General features: G+C 36.2%; 1 protein-coding gene across 1 annotated transcript; it reads right to left on the minus strand.

Moving 5' to 3' along the window:
- Positions 1–16982: 16982 nt before the first annotated feature.
- Positions 16983–19717, minus strand: fzd7a (frizzled class receptor 7a). Its single transcript, NM_131139.2, is given in 1 exon segment — positions 16983–19717. A coding segment is annotated over 1 exon segment (1680 nt). The 5' UTR covers positions 19278–19717; the 3' UTR covers positions 16983–17597.
- Positions 19718–27038: the final 7321 nt, after the last annotated feature.

A 27038-nucleotide genomic window follows, 5' to 3' on the forward strand; every position in this document is an offset into this window, starting at 1 on the left:
AGAAATTTACTGTAGAATAACAGATGATAAATTACAGAAATTTACCATAGAATAACACACGCTAAATTACAGAAATTTACCGTAGAATAACAGACGTTAAATTACAGATATTTACCATAGCATAACAGGAGCTAAATTACAGAAATGTACCGTAGAACAACAGGTGTTAAATTACAGAAATTTAACATAGAATAACAGACATTAAATTACAGAAATTTGCTGTAAAATAACAGATGTTAAATTACAAAAAATTGCCGTAGAATAACAGATGCTAAATTACAAAAAATTACCATAGCATAAAAGATGCTAAATTACAGAAATTTGTTGTAGCATAACAGACGTTAAATTACAGAAATTTGCTGTAGAATAACAGACGCTAAATTACAGAAATTTGCTTTAGAATAACAGACGTTAAATTACATAAATTTACCATAAAATAATAGACGTTAAATTACAGAAATTTACCATAGCATAACAGACGTTAAATTACCACAGAATAACATATGTTAAATCACAGTAATTTACTACAGTATAACAGATGTTAAATTACAGAAATTTACCATAGAATAATATACGTTAAATTATAAAAATGTACCATAGAATAACAGATGTTAAGTTACAGAAATTTACTTAACAATAACAGACGTTAAATTACAGAAATTTACCATAGAATAACAGACGTTAAATTACAGTAATTTACCACAGAATAACAGATGTTAAATTACAGAAATTTACCGTAGAACAACAAATGTTAAATTGCAGAAATTTACCGTAGAATAACAGACGTTAAATTACAAATATTTACCATAGCATAACAGGAGCTAAATTACAGAAATTTACCGTAGAACAACAGGCGTTAAATTACAGAAATTTACCATAGAATAACAGAGGTTAAATTACAGAAATTTACCAGAGAATAACAGACGTTAAATTACAGACATTTGCTGCAGAATAACAAATGCTAAATTACAGAAAATGACCATAAAATAACAGACGTTACATTACAGAAGTTTTCTGTAGAATAACAGACGTTAAAATACAGAAATTTACTGTAGAATATCAGACATTAAATTACAGAAATTTACTGTAGAATAAAATATATTAAATTACATAAATTTACTGTAGAATAGCAGACATTAAATTACAGAAGTTTACTGTAGAATAGCATACATTAAATTACAGAAATTTGCTATAGCATAACATACATTAAATACATAAATTTACCATAGAATAACAGATATTAAATTACAGAAATTTACCACAGAATAACAAATGTTAAATTACAGAAATTTACCATTGAACAACAGACGTTAAATTACAGAAGTTTGCTTAAATTTTATGTTTAGGTAGATTTCTGTAATTTAACTCAACTTGTAATTTAACTTAACTTTTTTGTTAAGCCTCAGATGGTGTATTTAAGGTGCTTGAGTTTAAGATGTGATAACACTTCTAAAATCAGGGTTTGTGGGATGGTGGGTTTGCTTTTTTCCACCATAGAAGAATCAGGCATCTGGCATGGCCAATAATGAATAGAAGGCAGAGATTGCATGATTAGCTGATAGGTGCATTTTTTCTAGCACTGCACCAAAAATTGTAGTCAAAAGGTTAGGATCCATATCTTTTACATATAGATGTTAATGATTTAAAGATATCGGTCCAAAATGTACCTAATCTAGGGCATCCCCAGAACATATGACTCCGATCTGCTGGCTCCAAACCACATATTCACATATAAATATGTGAAGCCTGAAACACCCTAAACTGTAGAAGACCATGTGTAATTTCTAGTCCCAGTTCCTCTTCCCACTTTTGCTTTATAAGACCTATAGGGATGGGGAGGCAGTTATTTGAATCACTTCATATAACATGGACATCATATGCCTTTGATAGGGGTCCATATTTACCAATTCATTTACAATTTTAGTTTGTATTCAGAAAACATCTCAGAGGGTTTTAACAGCATGAGGGTGAGTAATTAATAACAGGCTTTTCATTTCTGGCTGAACTAAACCTTTTGTAAATGAATCAAAGGTAAGTTACAGTGAAATACTGTTAATAAATGGAACCTTGTTGTGAAGAGATTGACTCTTATGCTCTAACATTCTCAGATCTGTTAGAGGTTTAAACTCAGCGTCTGTGAGTTTACTGTAGAGTAAATATGTCTTCACTTTGCTCTGGATTCCTCTGAACCACAGCGCAGGCCTTCATGACCACATCTCCATGTGCCTTGTGTTACGTGGTGAATCGTTTTATTACTCTGTGAGATCATGCTTTGTGACGGTGAGCAGAACCCTGGTCTGACCACCTGCAGGGCGTAATGGGCTGATGAGGGCAGAATGTGAGGATAGTTACCATTAACCTGCCTGCACCCGCGAAGCACAGCCTCGCTTTTTCTCTCAAACTTTAGTCTGTGTGCAGGAAGCAGAAACAGCCTGTAATCCTGGAGGTTTTTAACCCCCACTGGAATTATTAAAACTCATCATTAGTAAAATAGGGCTAAAGACTTCACGTTAAGGTCAGCAAACATTACTTTATATGATTTTTTATCTTATTTTCAGTATTTTAAATTTAAATGCTTACTTATTTTTATTGAAAAAATCAGTTATTGAAAGTTTTGCTGATATTTTGGTTATTCCTTTTTCTGTGCAGTTTGTCCAATATACATTGTCTACACACTTTTAAAAAATTAAGGTTATTTATGAACATTAATGTTCTGTGAAGATTTATCTAAGGAATCTATTCCATTACACAAAAGGAAAGCTCAAAATGGTCTTCAAATGGTGTTAAAATGATCTTTACACTAAGCAAAAAAATAAATAAATAAATAAATAAAAAATAAATAAAATAAAATAAAATAAATAAATAAATAAATAAATAAATAAATAAGGATTAAAACGTTAATTGATAAGATCTATGAAAACTAATTTTCTTTGGCATCACTGCAAAATCTAAAAATAATATGATCTATTTTTAACCTTTTTATTCTGTTTAATTTGTTCATTTATGTTAAATAGCACATGATTGTCCAAAAATAATTCAAATACTCAGATTTTGTTGCTCAAGAAACACTTTTATTATTGTAAATATAGAAAACATTTGTGCTACTTGATATTTTTGTGAAAATACTGATATATTTCCATTAAAAATTACTATTTAAACATGTTTTTTATATAAATAGGGTTAAGCAAAAATACATTGAAATATATTTTAAAATAAAATAGTAAATACCTTAACTTCAGGTGTATACTACAAAATACTGCAGCCACAACATGTATCAAAATAAAATATAGTATTTTTTGTTTTAAAAATACTACAAAATACTTTTACAAAGGAGGAAAATTTTTTTTAGCAAATCTTCCTTTAATTAGACCTATTCGATCAATCCCTTCCCCATTAAACTGACTTTGAGAAGTAAACAATGTTTGATAGCGAATGTGGCCAGTAAAATTGCCATCATCTCTGTACAAGGGTTATTCAACCTCTTAATATTTAAAAGGGTGTTAAATAAAGAGTTAATTTATCATTTTTGTTCACAGAATTTTTATTTATTTTTTTGCTATTGAACTCTTTTTGATTTCTAATAATTATTTTTGATTATTAAATATTTGTGTTTCATATGTTGTGACATCTTAAGGCTTGCATCTTTCCTCTTCATACCGTGGACATACTGAACAACTACAGGCATTTGAAACAGCCAATAAAGTATTGTAGGAATCGCTACTGTAGGATTGATTTCTGTTGTTTGTTTTTGTTTGTTGCAAACATTTGGCATCAGCAATCCATCCAAAACTACTATTATTACTCCTAAGATATTTACAATTCTTCTTTAAATGGAAGAGCCAATAAAATTTAAAGCACCAAACAGAGCGTGCATTTATATGATGTAGAATGATGTAGATTTCTTACTAAGTATTTTACAGTATTTTAAAAAAGACACTAAAGTATTCTGATACAAAATTTTAAGCAATTTTCATCAACCCTATTAAATACAAAATACTACTGTAACCCTTTTCTTAACCTTAAGAATTATTTTTAACTATCCTGTTCAGAAATACCTGGGTTCCCGGCAGTTGAATGGTGAATTAGCCGGTATTTTTACTCCTTTGTACTCTAAAAAACTAGTTTTAGCTGAATTAAACTATTACAGTGTGTATATATTTGCAATTTGTTTGTTTTGTGTTTTTTATATGAATTCAATATATAACAAAAACACAATGAGATGTCAAATTTAGATTTTAAGAGAAATAATAACAATTTGTTACAATTTTGTTTAAAGTAAAAAGAAAATAAATAAAATAAAAGAATCAGCCCTTTATCTACATCACAAGAAAATAAAAAAACAACAACAATAGAATAGAATAAAGAAGAATAAACAATTTAAATGGAAATCCCACTAAATAAAGTTTTACTCTTTCAGTCAAAATTTATCACCTTAATTCTTCAAAATAAAATATGTAAACTAGCCTTACAAGTTTAAGTGTTGTTCTTTCTTGACTTCTTTTGTTCTATATTTCTTATGTTTCCTTACATTTTGTTTTACCCCAAATCAACAGATGAGATAAAAATCACATTAAAGCTAAACGCTTCTGAAATAACACACCTAAACACTATTAACTCAGATCGTTTCACAATTGTAAACAAAAAATGAATAAAGTGAACCTCCAAATCTTTACAATTTAAATGGTCTCGGTCTAGTTCACAAACTTATTATTAATCAGTCACAGTCATAACAGTCACAAAGTCACTCAGTCAAAAAAAACATTAGTATGCATACTTTAACGTTGGGGCCCAGTTCGTTGGTGCACATTCACAGTTGTATTGTTTCAGAACGATCTCTCAAAATGCAATGATGATGTCACTTACGTCCATCCGATGAAAGCCAAACATATAATGAAATCCCTCCTGCACAAAGCTGTGATTTACCGCTGTCCCACGCGATAATTCCACGTCCAGCGCTGAAACAGGTCTGTCCAGTTCAGAGCAGCATCACTACCAACTCAATCAGCACAGTCACTGTTCACTCAGGTAAATGTCATTAGCGTTAGCGGCTATGCTACGAGCATGGTGTCCTCAGCTGAGAGCATACACTCGCGTGATACACGACAATCGCAAAGCGAAAACTCCACAGAGAGAAAAGCAAATAAAACGAGCTGAGTCCCAGTCACTTTTACTTTCACTTTGAAGACTTAATATTACCAATATATCGTCTCCCAACTATGAAAACACATAGAACGATCTGCAGCTGCTTCTCACGAGGCTCCTCTCTTTTTTTTTCTCTCGCTCTCTCACGCAGCTTACGTTATGATGTCATCTTAAAGGAACAGTAACTGACCAGCAAAATAGTGCTCTCTTAATATGTTGTGTCATAAAAATACAAAAATCAAATGTTGCTGGATTAACTACTTACATGCAGTTAGAAATAAACAAAAAACATATTATAATCTGAGAATATTTTAGGGGTCCCTACATACTCCCCCCACCAAATATCCAGTATGTCCCCATGCTGGTTACTAAATTGCTGCAGATCAATTACATAGCAACCATCTGTTTAAAGGGCACAAGTACAGGTCGGTTTTTACAGGTTGTACACAAAGCATTGGGATTACACCACCAAGCATGTGATTTATTTAAACTCCCATAAACATTAAGCACTTCTGTGGTAAGTGCATTAATACCACAGCATTTAGATGATACAGAATGAAGGTATGGTACACCCAGCTTGTCATAAGTAAATCTGGTAGAAGGTTTTCTCTCCCTACTAGACCTACGTACTTCAAAAGGTACAATCTCTTGCTGAGTTTCATTATCAGTACTCTGAACAGTAGTCTGTGATGTACTCTCAGAAACTTCAGTCATTACATTATCCACTACATCAGTGTTCCTATCTGCATCTGTTAACTGAAATTCAGAGGTTTCACTTTGAAATGGGATAACTGGTATTTCAGACACACGGTGAGCATTGCTATAGTCTAAGCATTCTACAGCTTGTTCAGGAGTTTCACCCTGTATCTCCTGAGCACTTTCAGATGAAATCGGTGCCATATCCTCAACATAACACCCATATTCAGAGTCTGAATCTGAAGAATCATGTTCTCTTGAGAAAACATCAACTGCAATAGGCGGGTTTTCTGACTGAGCAGTTTTAAGCTTCTCTTTCACACTTCTATGCCTCAAATTCTTAGGTAAAGAAGTAGGACCTAAATCTACCTTGGGCTTTAGCCTTACTTCTTGTCCTAAAGGCAAGAGGTGATTCCGGTGCATGACTTTAATTGGTCCATTACCATCAACAGGCTTCAAACGATAAACTGGAATACCAGACAATTGACTTTCCACTACATAAGGATTTTCACTCCACCTATCGGCAAGTTTTTGTTTTCCCTTGAGACCAAGGTTTCGGATCAGAACTCTGTCCCCCACACTTAAACTATGATAGCGAACTTTCTGATCATACCTTGCTTTGTTACTTTGATTCATCTTTTCAGAGGAAACCTGAGCCAACTGATAAGCTGCCTGTAATTCCTGCTTCATTTTGGACACATACTTTGAATAGGAACCAGATGATGAGCTATCAGCAGACACGCCAAAGCAAACATCAACAGGCAGTCTAGCTTCTCGGCCGAACATCAAAAAGTAAGGAGAGAAACCTGTAGCTTCATTGACAGTACAATTATAAGCATGTACTAAACGTGCTATGTGCTGGCTCCATTTACTTTTCTGACTAGGCTCTAAGGTACCCAGCATATTCAACAGAGTTCTGTTAAATCTCTCAGGCTGGGGATCACCTTGGGGATGATATGGTGATGTTCTAGATTTCTTAATCCCTAGCATAGTCAGCATTTCAGACACTAACTGGCTCTCAAAATCTCTGCCTTGGTCAGAGTGAATTCGAGTAGGGAGACCATAATGTATGAAATATTTCTCCCACAAAGTCTTTGCCACTGTTGAAGCTTTTTGATCTCTAGTGGGAAAAGCTTGGGCGTAGCGTGTGTAATGGTCAGTAACCACTAAGACATTGCACACATTTCGAGAGTCAGCTTCAATGGAAAGAAAATCAATACATACAAGGTCCAGAGGTCCTGAACTCTGCATATGTGACAAAGGAGCCGCTCTTTGAGGTAACGTCTTTCTTTTGATGCAGCGCTCACAGGTCTTACAGTAGGATTCCACATCAGGCTTCATGTGTGGCCAATAAAATCAATCTCGGACTAGACCATAGGACTTCTCAAACCCTAAATGTCCAATGTCATCATGCAAAGACTTCAACACTGAGCTGTGAAATTGTTTTGGTAGTACAAGCTGTTGTTTCACTTTGTGATTACTCTGTCTGACAATTCTGTAAAGCATCCCATTATTTACTACCAATTTTTCCCACTCCCGTTTCAGAATTTTCATACTAGGATGGCTACTTCGAATGCTACTAGCAGGTTTCTTATCACACACAGCTTTCCACACTTCGCCAAGTAAAGAGTCATTCCTCTGAGCTGTTTGAAGGTCACTTGAACTAAACAAGGGTAGGTGATCAGCAGCTACTTCCATAACATGAGAGTAAGCTTTGGGGACAGCAGACATGTGTGCTCCAGCTTGTTTCACCACACAAGTGTAAAATCCGTTCTCTGCTCTCTTTTCAAGGGACACAGCTTGACAAAAAGTCCTCACCCCTACAGCTGGAATTTCCTGCCACTCATCGTCCTCACTGCGGTGAGTATGCGGACGCCTCGACAACGCATCAGCATCAACATTTCTGCGGCCAGGTCTGTATTTTAGGCTGAAATTGTAGGTGGTCAAGGCAGACAGCCAACGGTGACCTGTCGCATCCAGTTTTGCTGATTTTGTTATATAGGTTAGAGGATTATTGTCGGTTCTAACCTCAAACGGAACACCATATAGATAGTCGTGCAGTCGATCCACAACAGCCCACTTCAGTGCTAAGAATTCCAGTTTATGGGCTGGATAGTTTCTCTCTGAAGGGGATAAGCTGCGACTGATAAAAGCTACTGGACGTAATCCGCTCTCATGTTCTTGATACAAAACTCCTCCTAGTCCATCCATGCTTGCGTCCACGTGCAAGACATATGGCTTCTGTACATCCGCAAAGGCTAACACTGGCGCTTGTGTCAAACACTTTTTCAGCGTTTCAAAAGCTGTGTCACACTGAGCCGACCATCGAGAACCAAACGGTTCAGAGGACTTATAGCAGGGCTTAGTGTTGCAAACAGGTGAATCTCTGTTCTTCCTGGTAGATGGATATCCCTTCAGCAATTCATTAAGAGGGCGGCACAACTTCGAGAAATCCTTAACAAAGCGCCTGTAATATCCACAGAATCCTAGAAAAGACCTGAGCTCTGTCACTGTCTGGGGCTTAGGCCAGGATACAACAGCCTCTATCTTGGACGGATCAGTCGAAATTCCATCTTGTGACACTATATGTCCTACATAGTTCACTGAAGTCCTACCAAACTGACACTTGTCAAGGGAGATCTTTAGTCCCTCATCACTAAGCCTATCGAGCACTTTCAAAAGACGCTCTTCGTGCTCATCAATGGTTCGCCCAAAGACAATCAAATCATCAAGGTATACAAGCACTTCCAAAAAGTTCATATCCCCTACAGTACGTTCCATGACTCTTTGAAAAGTGGCGGGTGCTCCACAAATACCCTGAGGCATACGTTCAAATTGATAGAACCCTAACGGGCATATGAACGCAGTCTTTTCCTTATCAGCATCACTCATGGGTATCTGGTAGTACCCACTCCTCAAATCGAGAACACTGAACCACTTACTTCCCGATAGACTATGGAGAGCATCTTCAATGCGGGGCACAGTATATTGGTCTGGAGTAGTTCGTTGATTAAGTGTTCGATAGTCGACACACATTCTAACCTTCCCTGACTTTTTACGCACAACAACAATAGGTGAAGCGTAGGGGCTGCGAGACTCAGAAATAATACCACTACTCTGCAGTTCTTGTAAATGCAGTCGCACATCTTCTAAGTCAGCAGGGGCAAGACGACGAGATCTCTCTCTAAAAGGGCGCGAATCATTCAACCTTATCTCATGAGTGGTGCTTTTTGAACAGCCCACGTCCCACTCGTGTAGAGAAAACACATCCTTTCTCTGCATCATTTTCTCCCGTAAGCTCTGTTTTGCTTCCTCAGGCATTGGGGAATCTCCAAAATCAAAAGAAGCAGGTGACAAAGGATTTTGTACTGGTGGTTGTTTAGCAGTCAATTGTGGCACTAAGGACACCGGAAGAACGTGTGCAAGCGGAGTTCCTCTCTTCACCCATATTTCTCTATTAGACATGTTCCTCACAGTCACTGTAACTTGCCGACTGGATACAACAGATGCTGCATGTAGTTCAGGTCTCACATCTAGATGCTCAGAACTTGTGTCACTATCTGCTACTCTGTCAACTAATACTAATGACTCAGTCGATTGACCAGGAAATTTCAACAGACCAGGAAGCTGCCTAACTTGGTTTGGTTTTAGGACAACTGGGTTATGCTTTATGAACCAAACTGTCCCATGCGTGTCGGAGTCATCTTGAGAAAAATCTGTTAGTTGAATAGTCTCAAATGCTTCTCTGATTACAGGATGTATGGTCAGCACATTAAGGAATTCTTCGCCAGCTTGTTTACGACAAGACTCAAGTAGCTTCTTCACTAGACTAGTGTTAGTCCCGAGCAAAATGGCTATTCCTTCTCGCTTTACTGGGTCAGGGCATACAATCGCAAGTGTGTCAATTATTTGATGCACTCCAGCTACACTCTCTGTAAACTCAAGTCTAAGGGGCAAGTACCCATCATAGGGGTATTTATGCGAACTTAAACCCCATATCTCAAGGTTTTCCACAGGCTGAAGTTCCAAGTGTTTTAGATAAGTGTCATAAAAACTGCGGTATAATAGAGTCACCTGTGAGCCACTGTCAAGAAGGGCTTTTGCATAAACACCTTCTATCTGGACAGGCACTTCAGAAACAGGTCCTATCAACCCTTCAGGCAATCTTGGTTTACTGGCATCAAGTAAAAAAGAATCACAATTGGAACGTGTTGTCCCAGGAGCCCCGTGCCGTTCCTTCACTGAACTCCTGCCCAGTTTCCCTGCAAACGATGCATTTTGATCAGCTTTTGATTTACTTTCCTGAGGTCCTCTTGTCCCTTGCATTCCCACTTTTTATGTCCATCCTCACCACATTTGTAGCAAAAGATCCCAGGCACTGGTTGCTGGGTGAGTTTAGTTGGTTGTGATTTGTCTCGTTTCACACTCTCAGAGTTTTTACTAGATGTTTTCTGAGGAGCACACTCAGAAGCACACGTTGCAGTAGCCACATTCAATAGGTGACTCATCTGTGAAGATAGCTCCTTCACCTCCTTCTTCAGGCTTTGTAACTCAGAAGGCCCATCTGACTGAGGAGAGATAACAGTGGCAACCGAAGCTTTGACATTTTCCCTTGCAGCCACCCAGTGTTCCTCCTCACGTATTTCCTTCATTAACTGTGTAAAAGATGGGGGATTCTGCAAAGTGTGAGTCATTCTGATTCGCAGAGCAACCATATCATTGCTAAGTGCTCCCTTAATTAGCTGCTCCATTCTAGCTTTGTTTATTCCAGCTACATCAATCCCACCCTTTAACAATGCTCTGTGAAGAAGTTTATCTAAGCGATACAAGAAGGCTGAAAGTTTTTCTCCATTATCCTGGTAAGTGTGACGAAATTTAGCCATCAAGTCAGGCCCACACTCAGTAGTTCCATACGCAGTTTCAAGAGCAGCCAAGTACTCAGTTGCAGTGGCAGATGGCTGGCTCACTTTTAGAAACCTAACGATATCAGCAGCAGGACCTCGCAAACTCTCAACAATGCGTTGTTTCTTAGAAGCTTCAGTGCATTGCCATTCGCTGATCATTTGTGCGGCTTGCTCCATCCAGATTTCATATTCTTCCTCACCTGGAGGAACAGGTTTCAGACCTGAAAACAACCTTAGTTTTCTGTAACTGGGTCCATCATTAGACGCTTGATTACACCTGTCCACTAATTTACCTATGGCATCAACTAAATCCACATTAATATCAGATTTAGGAGAATGCTCCCCCATCAAAATGGCTTTCACTTCATCCATAGACTTGCCCTCCTGCTGCATTAATGTTAACAACTTGGACTGAAACGTGTCATTTTCAGGAGCAGGGTTCTGAACTTGTACTCTACCTACAAAGTGTACAGGCCAGGGTCCAGCTTCACTTTCAATACCTATTTCAGGTGGTATGGTGCTTGGATCAAGATCAGTTCTAGTCTCCACTAACACAAACAAATGTTTTCCAGTCACATCACCACGTCGACCATGAATTTGAGTACGACCAAAAACCTTCACTGTGTTTAACACTTTCTCAATAGTCTCATCACTAGTGTTCAAAGGAACATTGCTTAACACAATGGCACGTGAGGAATTTATGTTCTCCTCTGTACTCCATTGAGCAGTCTGAGAGATATCCATACTTCAACTAATGAGTTACTATGCAAAATAAGCCAGAAAAATATATCAATATTAATTAACACTATTTCAGATAATTTTTTTTTTTTGCTAAAGAGAAAAAAAATCTGGTAAAAAGGAAAAAAAACAAGATCCCAGCGGTGCCTCCAAAAATGTAACCCTTTTCTTAACCTTAAGAATTATTTTTAACTATCCTGTTCAGAAATACCTGGGTTCCCGGCAGTTGAATGGTGAATTAGCCGGTATTTTTACTCCTTTGTACTCTAAAAAACTAGTTTTAGCTGAATTAAACTATTACAGTGTGTATATATTTGCAATTTGTTTGTTTTGTGTTTTTTATATGAATTCAATATATAACAAAAACACAATGAGATGTCAAATTTAGATTTTAAGAGAAATAATAACAATTTGTTACAATTTTGTTTAAAGTAAAAAGAAAATAAATAAAATAAAAGAATCAGCCCTTTATCTACATCACAAGAAAATAAAAAAACAACAACAATAGAATAGAATAAAGAAGAATAAACAATTTAAATGGAAATCCCACTAAATAAAGTTTTACTCTTTCAGTCAAAATTTATCACCTTAATTCTTCAAAATAAAATATGTAAACTAGCCTTACAAGTTTAAGTGTTGTTCTTTCTTGACTTCTTTTGTTCTATATTTCTTATGTTTCCTTACATTTTGTTTTACCCCAAATCAACAGATGAGATAAAAATCACATTAAAGCTAAACGCTTCTGAAATAACACACCTAAACACTATTAACTCAGATCGTTTCACAATTGTAAACAAAAAATGAATAAAGTGAACCTCCAAATCTTTACAATTTAAATGGTCTCGGTCTAGTTCACAAACTTATTATTAATCAGTCACAGTCATAACAGTCACAAAGTCACTCAGTCAAAAAAAACATTAGTATGCATACTTTAACGTTGGGGCCCAGTTCGTTGGTGCACATTCACAGTTGTATTGTTTCAGAACGATCTCTCAAAATGCAATGATGATGTCACTTACGTCCATCCGATGAAAGCCAAACATATAATGAAATCCCTCCTGCACAAAGCTGTGATTTACCGCTGTCCCACGCGATAATTCCACGTCCAGCGCTGAAACAGGTCTGTCCAGTTCAGAGCAGCATCACTACCAACTCAATCAGCACAGTCACTGTTCACTCAGGTAAATGTCATTAGCGTTAGCGGCTATGCTACGAGCATGGTGTCCTCAGCTGAGAGCATACACTCGCGTGATACACGACAATCGCAAAGCGAAAACTCCACAGAGAGAAAAGCAAATAAAACGAGCTGAGTCCCAGTCACTTTTACTTTCACTTTGAAGACTTAATATTACCAATATATCGTCTCCCAACTATGAAAACACATAGAACGATCTGCAGCTGCTTCTCACGAGGCTCCTCTCTTTTTTTTTCTCTCGCTCTCTCACGCAGCTTACGTTATGATGTCATCTTAAAGGAACAGTAACTGACCAGCAAAATAGTGCTCTCTTAATATGTTGTGTCATAAAAATACAAAAATCAAATGTTGCTGGATTAACTACTTACATGCAGTTAGAAATAAACAAAAAACATATTATAATCTGAGAATATTTTAGGGGTCCCTACACTACTTTGTATTTAAAGTACATATTTGAAATACATGTATCATAAATAGTGCTCATTCTGTTTATAAATATTAATTTTCCTTCAAGGAGATGCTAAACGGATCAGAAGGGACATTTATTATGTTATAAATATACAATTTAAATGCTGTTATTATATATATATATTTTTTTTTATTGTTTCAACAGTGTTAACAACCACGAGTAAGCACTAGGCCTAATGGAAATGAATCAAAATTGAGCTGAAAATTATCATATTAGGACTAGAGTAATGATGTTAGAAAACTTAACTTTGAAAGAACAGAAATAAATTACATTTTCAACTATATTTAAATAGAAAACCATTATTTAAAACTAATATAATATTTCACTATTACGATTTTATTTTAAAAACATTTACAAATCTTAATAGTTTCTAGTTGTTTTCACTCAACGCAATTTAAATCGTCTACAATAAAGCCAGTCAAGAGTACAAGAGATGGATGATGTTGAGTATGGAGCCTAAATGTCTGCGTTATATAAAATATAACTTGTTTTTAAAAAAATAACGTAATTTGTTTTTGCAGTTTACTGGTAATACAATAAAGTCAGTTATTGGCAATTATTGGTTATAAAATTGGCGGTCTCCCATTTATTTTGAAGTGTAATTTTGCACTAAATAAACTCCCTATGAAATTAACTAACTTTTACCAGCAAGCATTACTTGATTGGAGAATATTCCCATCATTTTTCCCCACAAAAAAACATTTTTATGGAGCAACATGGATATTACAATTAAGAATAAATGTTTATTTTTTTCCCTAATTTGTACGGCAGCGATATATTTGATTTATTTTCCTTGTTTGATGAATTGGGGAACTTATCAACTTTTGAACAATTTATGAAAATTCATCAGTTTCCTATCCCATATACTATAAGACATTTAACACTATTGTAAATGCTATCCCAAAAGAACTAATGCAACTAACAACAAATGGTATTTTTTATATTTTAATAAAAGAACCATAGAACACTCCTTATCATGAGACGGTATGAGTAGATAAGATAAAAAATTAAACAACAAAATTACTCTTCTAATTCTTAAACAAAATAATCTAATCGCTTCAAGAGATAAATCATATTGGTCAGTGTTAATACATGATATTTATTGGAAAAGAACATGGCTTCTCCCATACAAATATATAATCCCAAACAAAGCAAAGGAAATCCATTTGAAAAATTCTACACAAAATATATACAGTCAATACATTTATCTCAAAATATACTGATATTGCAGATACTTGTTCTTTCTGTCAGTAAATCAGGAAACTTTGACTCATATGTTCTTTTACATGTAAAATCTCACAAAAGGTTTGGTCGGATTTACATTATTTAAATAAATCACAATCAATGAAACAACTCTTTAACTTGATGGATTTTAATTGTTATATATAACAATTATATATATATATATATATATATATATATATATATATATATATATATATATATATATATACACACACATACACATACACACACACACACACATATATATATATATATTTATGTGTGTGTGTGTGTGTATGTGTATGTGTGTATGTATATATATATATATATATATATATATATATATATATATATATATATATATATATATATATATATATATATTTATTTATTTATATATGTGTATTATATCATACTATAACGAATTCTAAGGTTCTATCTAACATTTTTGTCAAAATTGAGTTACTTATTAAATGACAACTTATTTATATTATAGGATGTTTTTTATAATTAGTTTGCATTTTAAGACTTTGTATTAAAAAAAAAAAACATATGTTACACAAATACTATTTGCTATGGAATGCAAAAATTTTAAAGCTTAATATCTCAAAATCATTCAGAACGCAGATAGAACCTTATAATTCCAAGGTGACAATATATATATATACACACACTTTAAAACCCAAAAAGTTAAGGTAAACTGTAAAATGTGATTAGTTAGTTAAAGCAAGTTAACCAATTGTCTTAAAAGCAACACGTTGACTTTACAAAAATAATGTAAGTAAACCTATCGTAACTTGGAACTGTTACATTGACTTAATTTTTATTATTATGCAAATTGTACTCACTTTAAAAAACTATTCACTTTTTTCCAATACACTTTTACTATATTTGTTTTTCCCCCAGCTTTCCTGTCTCTTGCAAAATGACATAACTAAAATAAATCTGCTCTTGACACCAGAGTGTCTTCTAAATTACATAATTATACGTACGTAATTGTAGACTTAATGAAGTATCAAATATGTAATATTGTAATAATTACAATAATTAATTAACAACAGACATGCTGAAGTCTAACACTGTAAAAAAGGGATTAGTTGACTTTAAAAAGTGAGTAAACGTATAATTATAAAAATTAAGTCAATGTAACAGTTCCAAGTTACAATGGGTTTACTTAAATTACATTTGTGAAATCAACTTGTTGCTTTTAAGGCAATTGATTTACTCGCTTTAAGAAACATCACTTCTTACAGTGTGGATAAATGAAGAGAACTTAAACCAATTGAGTACTGTACCCAAAAGTTAAGGCAGCTCAAAACATTTGAGGAAACAGATTGTTACAAATCATTTGAGTTAAAAAACTAATCTGTATGAGCACTGTGAACTTTTAAAGTTTAAGTTGAAGTAATGAGGTATTTAATGAACTCATTACCTTCTACACTAAGTTCAAAACTCTTTTCAAATGAGTAGAATTAGCTTTCAGTCAGTTTTGAGTTGACAAAACTCATTTCATGTGATAAAGTTGGCTGTTGGGTTTTATAGTGTATAGAATTTTTTATATTGTATGCAAAAATATTTATCCACAAACAAACATTTCTTAAATCCTCTCCCTCATTTGCCTATTTCTTAATTAAAATTGATTCCTTGCTTAAAGTTGTTTATCTAACAACAATAAAACTGCAAGTTAATAAAAACTTCAAACAAAACATCATGCTTCCAGAAAATTATTCATTGATGCTCTCTGTTTTTTGTTTTATTTTGTACTTCCTTTTTCTTTATTTTGTTCTCTTCTTCATTTCTATTTCTTATTTACTTATTGTTTTTATATTTTTGTAACTGTATGCACGTGTATTCCAGTATTTTACATATTTCTTCATTTTTAAATAAAAGTTTAAAAAAAAGAAAATACTGTAAAATCAGCTTGTAAATCAAGTGTTCCCAATATATCAGTAGCCTGTGGGTGGCGCTACAGCACCAGATTTACACTGCTAGAGTTTCTCTAACAAACACGAATATATTTTATTCTATCATGTAAACACGGCATTGTAAAACCCAACAGTCAACTTTATGTAATGAAATGAGTGTAGTCAACTCAAAATTGACTGAAAGTTAATTCTACTAATTTAAAAAAGGTTAAATACCTCATTACTTCAACTTAAATTAAGTTCACAGTACTCATATAGATTTTTTTAACTCAAATGGCTAGTAGCAATCGGTTTCCGAGTTTTCTTAATTTATTGGGTTTTACTGTGCTCAAATTGCTTCATTTACTCAAATGTATTAAGTTCACAGTACTTATTAGGATTAGTTTTTGAACTTAAATGGTTTGTTGCAATCGGTTTCCTCAAATAGTTTGAGTTACCTTAACTTTTTGAATTTTACAGTGTAGCTATATATGAACATGTGCATGTTTTATGCTGCTTCTTTCAATCAAATTAAAATGAATTATAATCCAGACTCTAATACCACATTTTGGTCACCAGTTTTCAAAAAGTTATGCTGAGCACTTTCTGGTTTAGTTAAAAAAAAAAAAAAAAACTAGAAATATCTCAAATGTAATGTTTGAACTGTTATGAAGGAAAATCGATTAACAGAAGTGAACCGAGTCAGTGTGTTAAAAATCTAATCATTTTATTCAGCGAAACTGTACAGATACAAAGGTCTCTTACCAAATTTTAAAAATCAAGTAAAAAACTGCGAGATTATTTCCATAAATACATATATTCTTTGAGAAAAGGTGATTATTTACACGTTACGTCGTTTAAAGGGAGCTTGCATAAATTCACAGCTGTATACACATGCATATAAGAATCCGGATCCTAATGCGTACTCGACGGTCCGTGTGTGCACACAAGTATGCATGATTGTCGACGGAGGGCTGCGAAAGTCATACAAGTCCCCGGTTAAAACAAGTGTTGGTACATGTGTGTATAAGGCAAACTACATCCAACATTTCAGGTACACAACCGTGAGCACAGGTCTCACATGTGACCGAGATATGACATCGTGTTACACAGAAATAATGTATCTTTTTCTCTCTCTCTCCACATACAAATATACGAGAAAACCCAATGGTTAAACAGACTCGGGCTGATAACACTGTTCATGAGGCTCCGTTTGTTTCCACGCACAGTAGTGTCCGCAAAACTCACTCAACAAGTCTCTCTCCGCGTAACAGTCCGCACGAGACATTCAGCCAAAGCATGACCGAAAACGATCGCTCTTTTTCTCATACCGTCGTCTCGCCCTGGTTGCTGTTGCTGAGCCGTTTATAAAACCTGCGCCACGACTGCAGAGTTTTTCCAGACCATATCCAAAATCCAGAGGTGATCCCTACGATCATGGTCATCAGGTATTTGATCATGAATACGGTGAAGTCTGGAGACATGGGGGCGAAGTTGTTGACCGGGCAGGGAACCGCGAATCTCTTGCACGTCTGCATGTGCCAGGTCTTCTCCCACTGCTCTCGGAAAGCCTGCTCGTAGAAGTAGCAGGCGATCACGATAGTGGCGGGCACCGTGTAGAGCACGCTGAACACGCCGATGCGCACCATCAGCTTCTCCAGCTTCTCCGTCTTGGTGCCGTCGTGCTTCATGATGGTTCTGATGCGGAAAAGCGACACGAAGCCGGCTAGGAGAAATGAGGTACCGATGAAGAGGTAGACGAAGAGGGGCGCCAGGACGAAGCCGCGCAGAGAGTCCACGTTGTAGATGCCAACGTAGCAAACCCCGGTGAGCATGTCGCCATCCACTTGGCCCATGGCAAGGATGGTGATGGTTTTAACCGCAGGAACTGCCCACGCGGCGAGGTGGAAATACTGAGAGTTCGCCTCAATGGCTTCATGACCCCACTTCATGCCCGCTGAGAGAAACCATGTAAGAGATAAAATGACCCACCAGATTGAACTCGCCATCCCGAAGAAGTAGAGAATCATGAAGAGGATGGTGCAACCCTCTTTTTTCGTGCCTTGCGCGACGGTTTTATAACCGTCGTCGCTGAATTTGTCGATGCAAACGACTTTGTCTTCGAGGAAAAATCCAGCTGCATATGCAACGGCCACCATGAAGTAACAGCCGGACAGGAAGATGATGGGCCTCTCCGGGTAACGAAACCGCCTCATGTCCACTAAATAAGTGAGGACGGTGAACAAAGTGCTAACACAGCACAAAATTGACCAAATGCCGACCCAGAGGCGACCGAATTTGACTTCTTCCTCTCTGAAATACATCAGTCCGTTGGGTCTAGTGGGCTCGCATGGCGCCCCGCAGTCCTTTTCGCCCATAAAGTGGTACTTCAGATAAGTGGGCACTTTGAGTTGCAGCGGGCATGTGAATTGCTGGTTGGGTCTGACCACCAGGTTTGGCTGTAATGTGATCAGTTCTGGGACGTAGGGCGTCGGGTTTGAAGTGGGGCTCCCCGCGTCCGAGGTGTTCTGGCCCACGCAGATCTCACCCGCGCCGTGCACCGGGAAATTCTCGCAGCGCAGCCGCTCGGGCCACTGGAAGCCGAACTTGTTCATGAGGGCCTCGCAGCCCTGTCTCGCGCGCTCGCAAAGGGACCGACACGGCGGGATGGCTTGCTCGAGCACCGTGCAAACCGGCGCGTACATGGAGCACAGGAAGAACTTCAGGTCCATGGAGCACTGCACTTTTACTAGGGGATAGAACTGGTGCACTTCGAGACCGGCGTCCTCCTGGTTGGTGTGTCCCAAAAGATTCGGCATAATGGTCTGGTTGTAGGCGATGTCCGTACAGAGAGGTATAGATATAGGCTGGCAGAAGCCGTGCTCGGGTATGGAGATGCCCTTTTCTCCGTGATACTGACCGCTGGTCGTTTGTAGAGCCACAGTGAAAAGGAGAAGAAAATAACGAGTAATTCCACAACAGTGTTGCATTTTGAGGAAAGCCATTTGTTTTGGATTCGGTCCGAATGAAACGAAGCTGCTGCGGTTGCTCCGCAAGAAAGAAAAAGTTTCTGTGGATTGTTCGTTTGCGAATAAACCAACAAAAACCTCCTCGTCTGAGCTCCCTTTATAGCTCTCGTTGTCTGAAAGCGATCATGCTAGGCAAACGAGTGGATATGTGGAGAAACCCCCTTTTAGAAAGTCCGAAAATACATCCAAACTAAATCCACACCGCGCGCATCGTTGTGTTATTCTTCAAGCGTCTGGAGAGAATCTTCCGACTGCTGTTTAAAGTTTCCCTTGCTCTCCGAATGCCGCTGTGCATCCAGTGACTTTCGAGCTGTGTTTCAGAGAGTCGTGAGTCTGCTGGAAAACTTCAGTTGGTTGTCTTGAACAGAGTGCGGTTTCCTCGCTCGCCTCGCGTGCGCTCAGTAGACGCGCTTCCCACTGACTGGAAGGTTTGAGCGCAAGTGAGGCGCACATACAATAATGTGCCGTCGGTTTCTACACACCCCTCATTCAGAATCACTGCCCCTCCACGTGGGGCGCCTTGAAACCAGCATCGCTTTAGACCAATCGCATGTTTTGTTTTGCTTTGCGTCTTGGTTTTGATTGGTCACTGGGTGTAATTGCGGTGGGTTTCAGTTATCAGAAACTTTCCTTCTATATACGGCGGAGGAAAAAATCCATAGGCTACTTTCTGAAAGTGTGGGGATTCACTGAGCTTGAAAATCCTTTCTCATTTGTTTGATACGCAATCAGTTTTTGTTAATTGATTCAAATTCTTCTTTAGTTTTATAAACAGTTAAAGTGAAAATAATGTGCATATATGGTTATTACTGATTTGCGCATTAAAACAAACTTTGGTGACAAATCAGTGTAGAAACTAGAGCCGACTGTTTTGATCTGATTGTTGACAATAACTCTATAACCTAATCATGAACCTAGCACAATAACCTAAGAACTTAATCAATTAAAATATTCTGTGAGTACATAAATATTTCCCGGTGCACTAAATTATTTAAAGGAATCACTTAATAGTCTTATGTAGTTTCTAATGAATTAGGGTTTTTTCATTTACTCAATAATTTCAGTATAGTATCTCGAACTTTGTTCTGACAACTTTAGTTGTTAAAACTTTTAAAAGTCTCTTTATTTGAATTATGTTGCAGTTTATAATGAGATGTTGTCAGTGTTGTTCAAACCTGTTTCTTAGGCAGTGTGTTATTTTAAACGACAAGAAATGTCAATAAAGGCTATTTTGTTAAACTGGGTTAAATTGTTAATATCAAAAGTTGTCGGAACAGATTACAAGGTCCCATAATGCAATTCAAAAGTGTAAATGAATGGAAAATGGCAGTAAATCATGAGATATTGTCATAACAGTGTATTTTCTTAAAATATTTTTTCTATTGAAGTATTATTTTGCAGGAATGTTTGGTAACACTATCATCAAGCTCATATTCACTAATTATTACACGTTTGTCTTTAATAATCTGCTACGTCTTGATTGTGAGGAAGGTGTAGTTTAGTTGGGGCTAAAGAATCTAGAATATGGTCATACAGAATAATAAAATAATAAACAGCCAAAATGCTAATAAGCCACTAGTTGATAGTTTTGTAATATTTTGTTTTATTTAACTTTTATAAGATATTTAACAAAAAAGTACAATACCAATACAAGAAGAAAAATAGTACAGAATAATTGACAATAACCCCCATTCCACACAAAAAAGAGGGATTGTCTCTGTTACCAATTCACACAACATATGTAGCATAAATATATGAACAAGAGATGACAATACTCACATTTTTACAAAACCAGTATTAGGTTTTGTAAAACTAGGTTAGAGATACAGATGAAGATTTACAAAAAGATAGGTCCCCATCTGGTTTTAGCTTTTTTTCTGTAAAGTTTCAAGATGTAGTTGTTCCATTTGAATGTCATAAAGCAACTCGTTCAACCATCTCTTTAAACAGGGAGCCTTTGGAGATTTTCAATTAAGGAAAATCTTCTTTTTAGCTGTAATCATGCCAACTGTCAGGGCTTGCTGTTTAGTAACGGAAAGGTGTCCATTAGAATATCCAAAAATAGTCAGATTGTAGTCAGGTTGGATATTAGTTCCATAAGCTCTGTAAAACAATTAAAAAATGTTGGACCAAAACTCATAAAGTACAGTATAAAACCCAAAATGAATGTGTCAAGAGTCCCTTCTGCCCCACCACACCTGTCATATTTAGGAGATACAGAGGGAAATATTTACTTAATCTAGTTTTAGAGAGGTGAAGGCAATGTAAAACTTTCAATTGAACTAATTTATGTCTGAAATTTATAGAACCTTTCTTTATTCTCAACAGGGCATTCTGACACTGAAACGGAAAGGTGTCCATTATATAAGAATATGCAAAAATAGCCAAATTGTAATCAGGCTGGACATTGGTTCCATATGCATTGGAAAACAATTCAAAGATTTTGGACCAAAACTGGTAAAGAACAGGACAAAACCAAAATAAATGTGCCAGAGTCTTTTCTGCCCCACCACATCTGTCACATTTAGAGAATATAGAGGGAAATATTTTACTTCATCTAGTTTTGGAGAAGTGAAGGCTATGTAAAACTGTAAATTGGATTAATTTATGTCTCAAATTTATAGAACCTTTCTTTATTCTTGACAGGGCTTCTTCCCAGATCTCATCAGCCACTTCTTTATTCAAATCCATGGCCCAAGCTGTCGTAATGCGCTTAGTACATATTGGTGCATCAAAAGCAGTAACAAAGCTTGAGATCAGATGTCTAGTATTAGGGTTAGAGCAGTGGTTCTCAAACTGTGGTACATGTACCACTAGTAGTATGCAGGCTTCCTTCTAGTGGTACAGGGAGGAATCGCTGAATCATTCATTCATTCATTTTCTTTTCGGCTTAATCCCTTTATTAATCTGAGGTCGCCACAGTGGAATGAACTGCCGAATCGCTAAATAATTAAAGTAAAAAGTGAACACACTTTTAACCCTTTGACACATACAATAACACCAATGTGATCAGTAAATTGAGTTTAATAGGCTAAACCTTTATTTTATTTTCAATTTTCTAATGTTTGTTATGTATTCACTTGAAGCTAATTTTCTTAATTAGGCCTACTACGCTACTGTATTTCAATACTAGTCATCATGGTGGTACTTGGAAAGACAATTTTTATATTGAGTTGGTACTTGGTGAAAAAAGTCTGAGAACCACTGGGTTAGAAGATAAAAGATTCTGAATAATATGACTTTCTGGTTTATTTAAAAATTGTGAAATATTTTCCTTAACGCAGTTTCAAACCTGCAGATAACGAAAGAAATGAGACTGTGGGAGAGAAAACTTATTCTTCAGCTGCGCAAAGGAAGCAAATTGATTCAACTAGTTAATAGTTTATATGACTCCTAATCTAAAGTTTCACCAGATGTTTTAAAAAGGCGACATTAAAAAATGAATGATTAAATGGTTTCACAGTTAATCTACAGAAAAGCCTGTGAATGCACATCTCACACCCGCTATTCAGGCCGGCGTGGATAGTTAATCTGCTTGAAAGCAGGTAAATATTTTGATAATTTCCATTTCAATTATTCTCATGCAGAGCGGACCATTAGCTAAACAATTTGGACTACTTAAGAGCAAAAAATGCAGAGAGTTAAATGTACATCAAGAGCATGTCCATGTAAGGAAGAGAATTCAAGAAAACAAAAAGTACATGAAATCTCTCTGGAAAAGTCAACGCATTTATTAAAGTTCAGATTTAAAGAGGAACATCAATAATTGATCAACCAAACATGGTTTCAACTGTGCCAAAAAATGCTTAAAAAATTCCCAACTTGTTACAATTATAAACCGATTAATTAATAACCGTCGGAGACCAGCGATAGCCAGAGCGATCGGCTTATCGAATAACTTATTCCTAATCATAAATAAAAAATCGTCTTCTCTCTGCTGGAGTGTGTTTTAAAAATAGATCTGAGCTTCATAGCTGTATGCCTGGTTACTGGGTATGTAAATGCGAGGGCTGAGGGAGATGATCTGCTCTATGGACCTCGACATCAATCACACGGAGCCCAAAGCTTCTGCCTGAGAAATGAGCTGTACAGCACGCTTATTCTGCTGCTTGCCGTAGCTCTACAGCAGCCCATGTTTGATCACTGAGCATATACTCTCTCTTCATCTTTCCACAGACATGCAACTTAAAACTTCCACCGACGTTCTCCTAAGAGCATATTTCTCTGGCTTATTAGATGGTAGTTGCGAGGGTTGAAAAATGCATCCAGTAAGTTGTTCTGATGTTGTTTTAGCGCTAAAATACATCATGACTTTACGAATTCATGTTTCTTGTCTCCGTTTGAATTTGAGAGCGGAATATGGTTGCTAGTCTGCGAGCCAGATTTATTATGTGCATATTTTTGCTTTTAATGCAGTTTTGGACTAACAAAACTAGGAGCAGCATTAAAGCAAATTATGTGAAACAGTCTATTTCCAGTTGGGAAACAGATGGTGTGATACTGTACGTTGGTATGGGTGGCTTGAGAGAAGCTGAAAAGAAATGATTTAGTATAGATGATTGGACCAGTTTGAGAAGTTCATATGAGTTTTTAGTGGGCTTCATTAATATTTGTGGTTTCCCACTGGACCTTATTAGTTCTCACACTGCTCAGCTCCACATTTTTACACTTCAGCTAGTGAGGAGAAAAAGCAGAGGGAGGTAATGAGGGAAATATGGCTGGTATCTAGTGGAATAAACTACATGATTTGGTGTATTTTGGTGAAACCTTTTGACATGATGTCAGTTTCGTTGGAGCTCTTAGCTCATGTTCTCCAATGGCTGTGGTTTGAGTAATGTCTTTATTACCCTGGTGGGTACTTATTTTGGGGGTTAATTGAATTTGACCTTTCATCATTTTGACCAAAAATCAAAGCACTGCTTTCAGTGTGTCAATATTTATTGTCCTTTCTGTGTTTTACAGGCCCACTTAGAGCTCTGCATTTCCTTTTTAGGACAGCCATAGAAGGTGAGCACAAATACAATATGTGTATCTAATTATTACTGCTACAACCAACAGTGTTTTGGCGCAGAGATTTGGGCCTAGAGATATTAAGCCAGAGATATTGGGTAGACCTAATTTTCTCTATCTATTTTTTCAAGTCTATCTCAATACATAAGATAAAAAATAGACAAGCAATTAGCAACGTTCTTGTTTTTTTTTTTTCTGGCCAAAATAATAGATGGTTTAAAATTAAAAATGAATGAGATGTTACCTTGTGATCCATTAAGCATTACACATTGTAGATCTGGTGTCAAATTGTTTAAAAGGACACAACTAGCACAATTCATTCATTGATTTATTTTCCTTCGGCTTAGTCCTTTTATTCATCAGGGGTCGCCACAGTGGAGTAAACCTCCAACTTATCCAGCATATGTTTTACAGTGCAGATACCCTTCCAACTGAAACCCATTACTGGGAAACATCCATACACATACACCACAGCCAGTTTAGTTTATTCAATTCACCTGTACCACATGTCTTTGGATTGTGGGGGAAACCAGAGCACTTGGAGGAAACCCTCACAGAAATGGCAACTGACCAAGCCAGGACTCGAATCAGCGACCTTCTTGCTGCGAGCCGAGAGTGTTAATCACTGAGCCACCATGTCGCCTAGCAGAATGCAACAAAATAATTATTGTGTAAAGCTGAGACCTCAAAATACCCTGTAAATCTAAACAATGTACACAAGCGGTTTTTGGGTTTACCGGATTTATGTTTAGTAAGTGTTCTCAATTCAATTATAAACATAAAATAACTTAAGGTGTAGGTTTTGAAACAATCCTCATACAATCATCGCTTTTCTAAAGCTCATTCAGTATTTAAACTCTGCGTACCCGGTACCGGGTCTGTGGCATCATTTACTTTCCCATTCTTTAAATTTTAAAGGTTCATACTCACCCAACACCCCCATAAGTGGTTCCATTCTCTCATCAGTTGGAATAAAATAACTTTTGCATAGATTATGATAGAGACATTTTTATTTTTGACATTTTCCTGTAATTACTGACATTCAGGAACTACCAAAATTAATTACAGCAACCTAGATCACACAGAACGTAAAAGGTACACTTTCAAATTTGAGTTTACAAAATAAAAGTGCCTATTTTCTTGGAGGGGTTTATTATACCACAGACAACATATACAATTATTTTAATCAATTTCAACAGTGTTTTATGAAAATTTGAAGTGTTTTCTTTAAAATGAAACCGAACTTTTGCATTTACACCTCTGCATATGGATTTGGGAAGCTTTTGAACTTTTGTAGGCCAAATCCAGGTGGAAAGCGCTAAATAGCACTTGACTTTAACAGGTTAACTGAGACTGAACATTTTAAAAGCAGTAAAATGTTGTGTCTTATTTGTGTCACAGTTAGTCTGATGGTGCCATTGCTTCATTGCTTACTGTACACTGCCACTGGAGCCAACACATAACTCTAAATTAACTTCTATGCCATAAAGTATTTTCAAATATGCAAAATTATAGTCAGTGGTAGAAAGAGTATTAAAAAAAATCAAAGAATAGATCAATTAAAAGTGCCATTACTTGACTAAAAATGTAGTGCAAGTGGATTTAAAGTATCTGTTGTAAGTACTCAGTAAAACATAGCCCTTTTAAATGTACTCAAGAGTAGTGAGTAGTCAGTATTACACTGGGAAGGTTGATGCGTCTACATGTAATTTGTGCATGTGTGTGTGTAAACATAACATTTTGTAGTAAATTTAGTTATTGTTTAAGGCCATTTCGGTCATCATACAGTAAATGTCCATCATTATCTCATCAGTGACTTTCGGTTCGAACAGTCTCTGGGTCATTGTGTGTAAAGTATCTTCTTGGACACTTTTAATGCTTCCAAACAGTTTTCTGCATGTCTTAAGGTTGTTTAGTATATTGCGATTCACTTTCTATGTGCAATTTGATTGGACAGGAATCACATGACTGATTCTAATCCCCATAGACAGGTAGTGAAGTAGTGACTGCAGGTTGAAGGAAAGTAGTGGAGTAAAAGTACCAATACAAATGTACTCAAGGGAAAGTAAAAGTACACATATTTAAAACTACTTGGTAAATTACAATTCCTGAGAAAAAAAAAAGTCAATTACAGTAATTTGAGTATTTGTTATTTGTTACTTTACACCACTGATTATAGTAAAGCATACAAGTAAATACTCACAACAGTTGAATTTCCGATTACGTTAGGCAAAAATGGACATTAAGCAATTTAAGTAACCATACTCAGTACAAATATTGTAAAAGCATCAAAGTTGAACTAAAATCTTTTCCCAAGCTTGAGCCCAATTCAGACTGTGCCATTTTTTAATAATCTTATACTATTGTAGCTTGTCAGACTGTATAAACATATTTGTAAACGACAAACACAGACATTCATAAGAAAACTTAGCTAGAGTTTGACAAACTCATTACAGACATTAGGTAACCTGCATTCTGAAATGATACCTCACTGTCTGCAGACATAAACAATCACATTAATTTTGATCACAATTGTGTTTTGACGTTTCTTCGCAGTGGTATGAAGTTGTTGCACTGATTGCGTCATCAAATTTGCCTCTCCTATTGGTTCTTGCTTTGACGATCATCGTAGCTGAAGTCACACTGCAGGAAAGTGTCTGAAATCTTCTGAAACTGCCAGAACTTCAACAGAGGGAAAATTTAATTGGGACGGCCATTAATCTTTTA

Source organism: Danio rerio, chromosome 9 (genome assembly GCF_052040795.2).
Source record: "Danio rerio strain M-AB ecotype USA chromosome 9, GRCz13ab, whole genome shotgun sequence".
Lineage (NCBI taxonomy): Eukaryota > Metazoa > Chordata > Actinopteri > Cypriniformes > Danionidae > Danio > Danio rerio.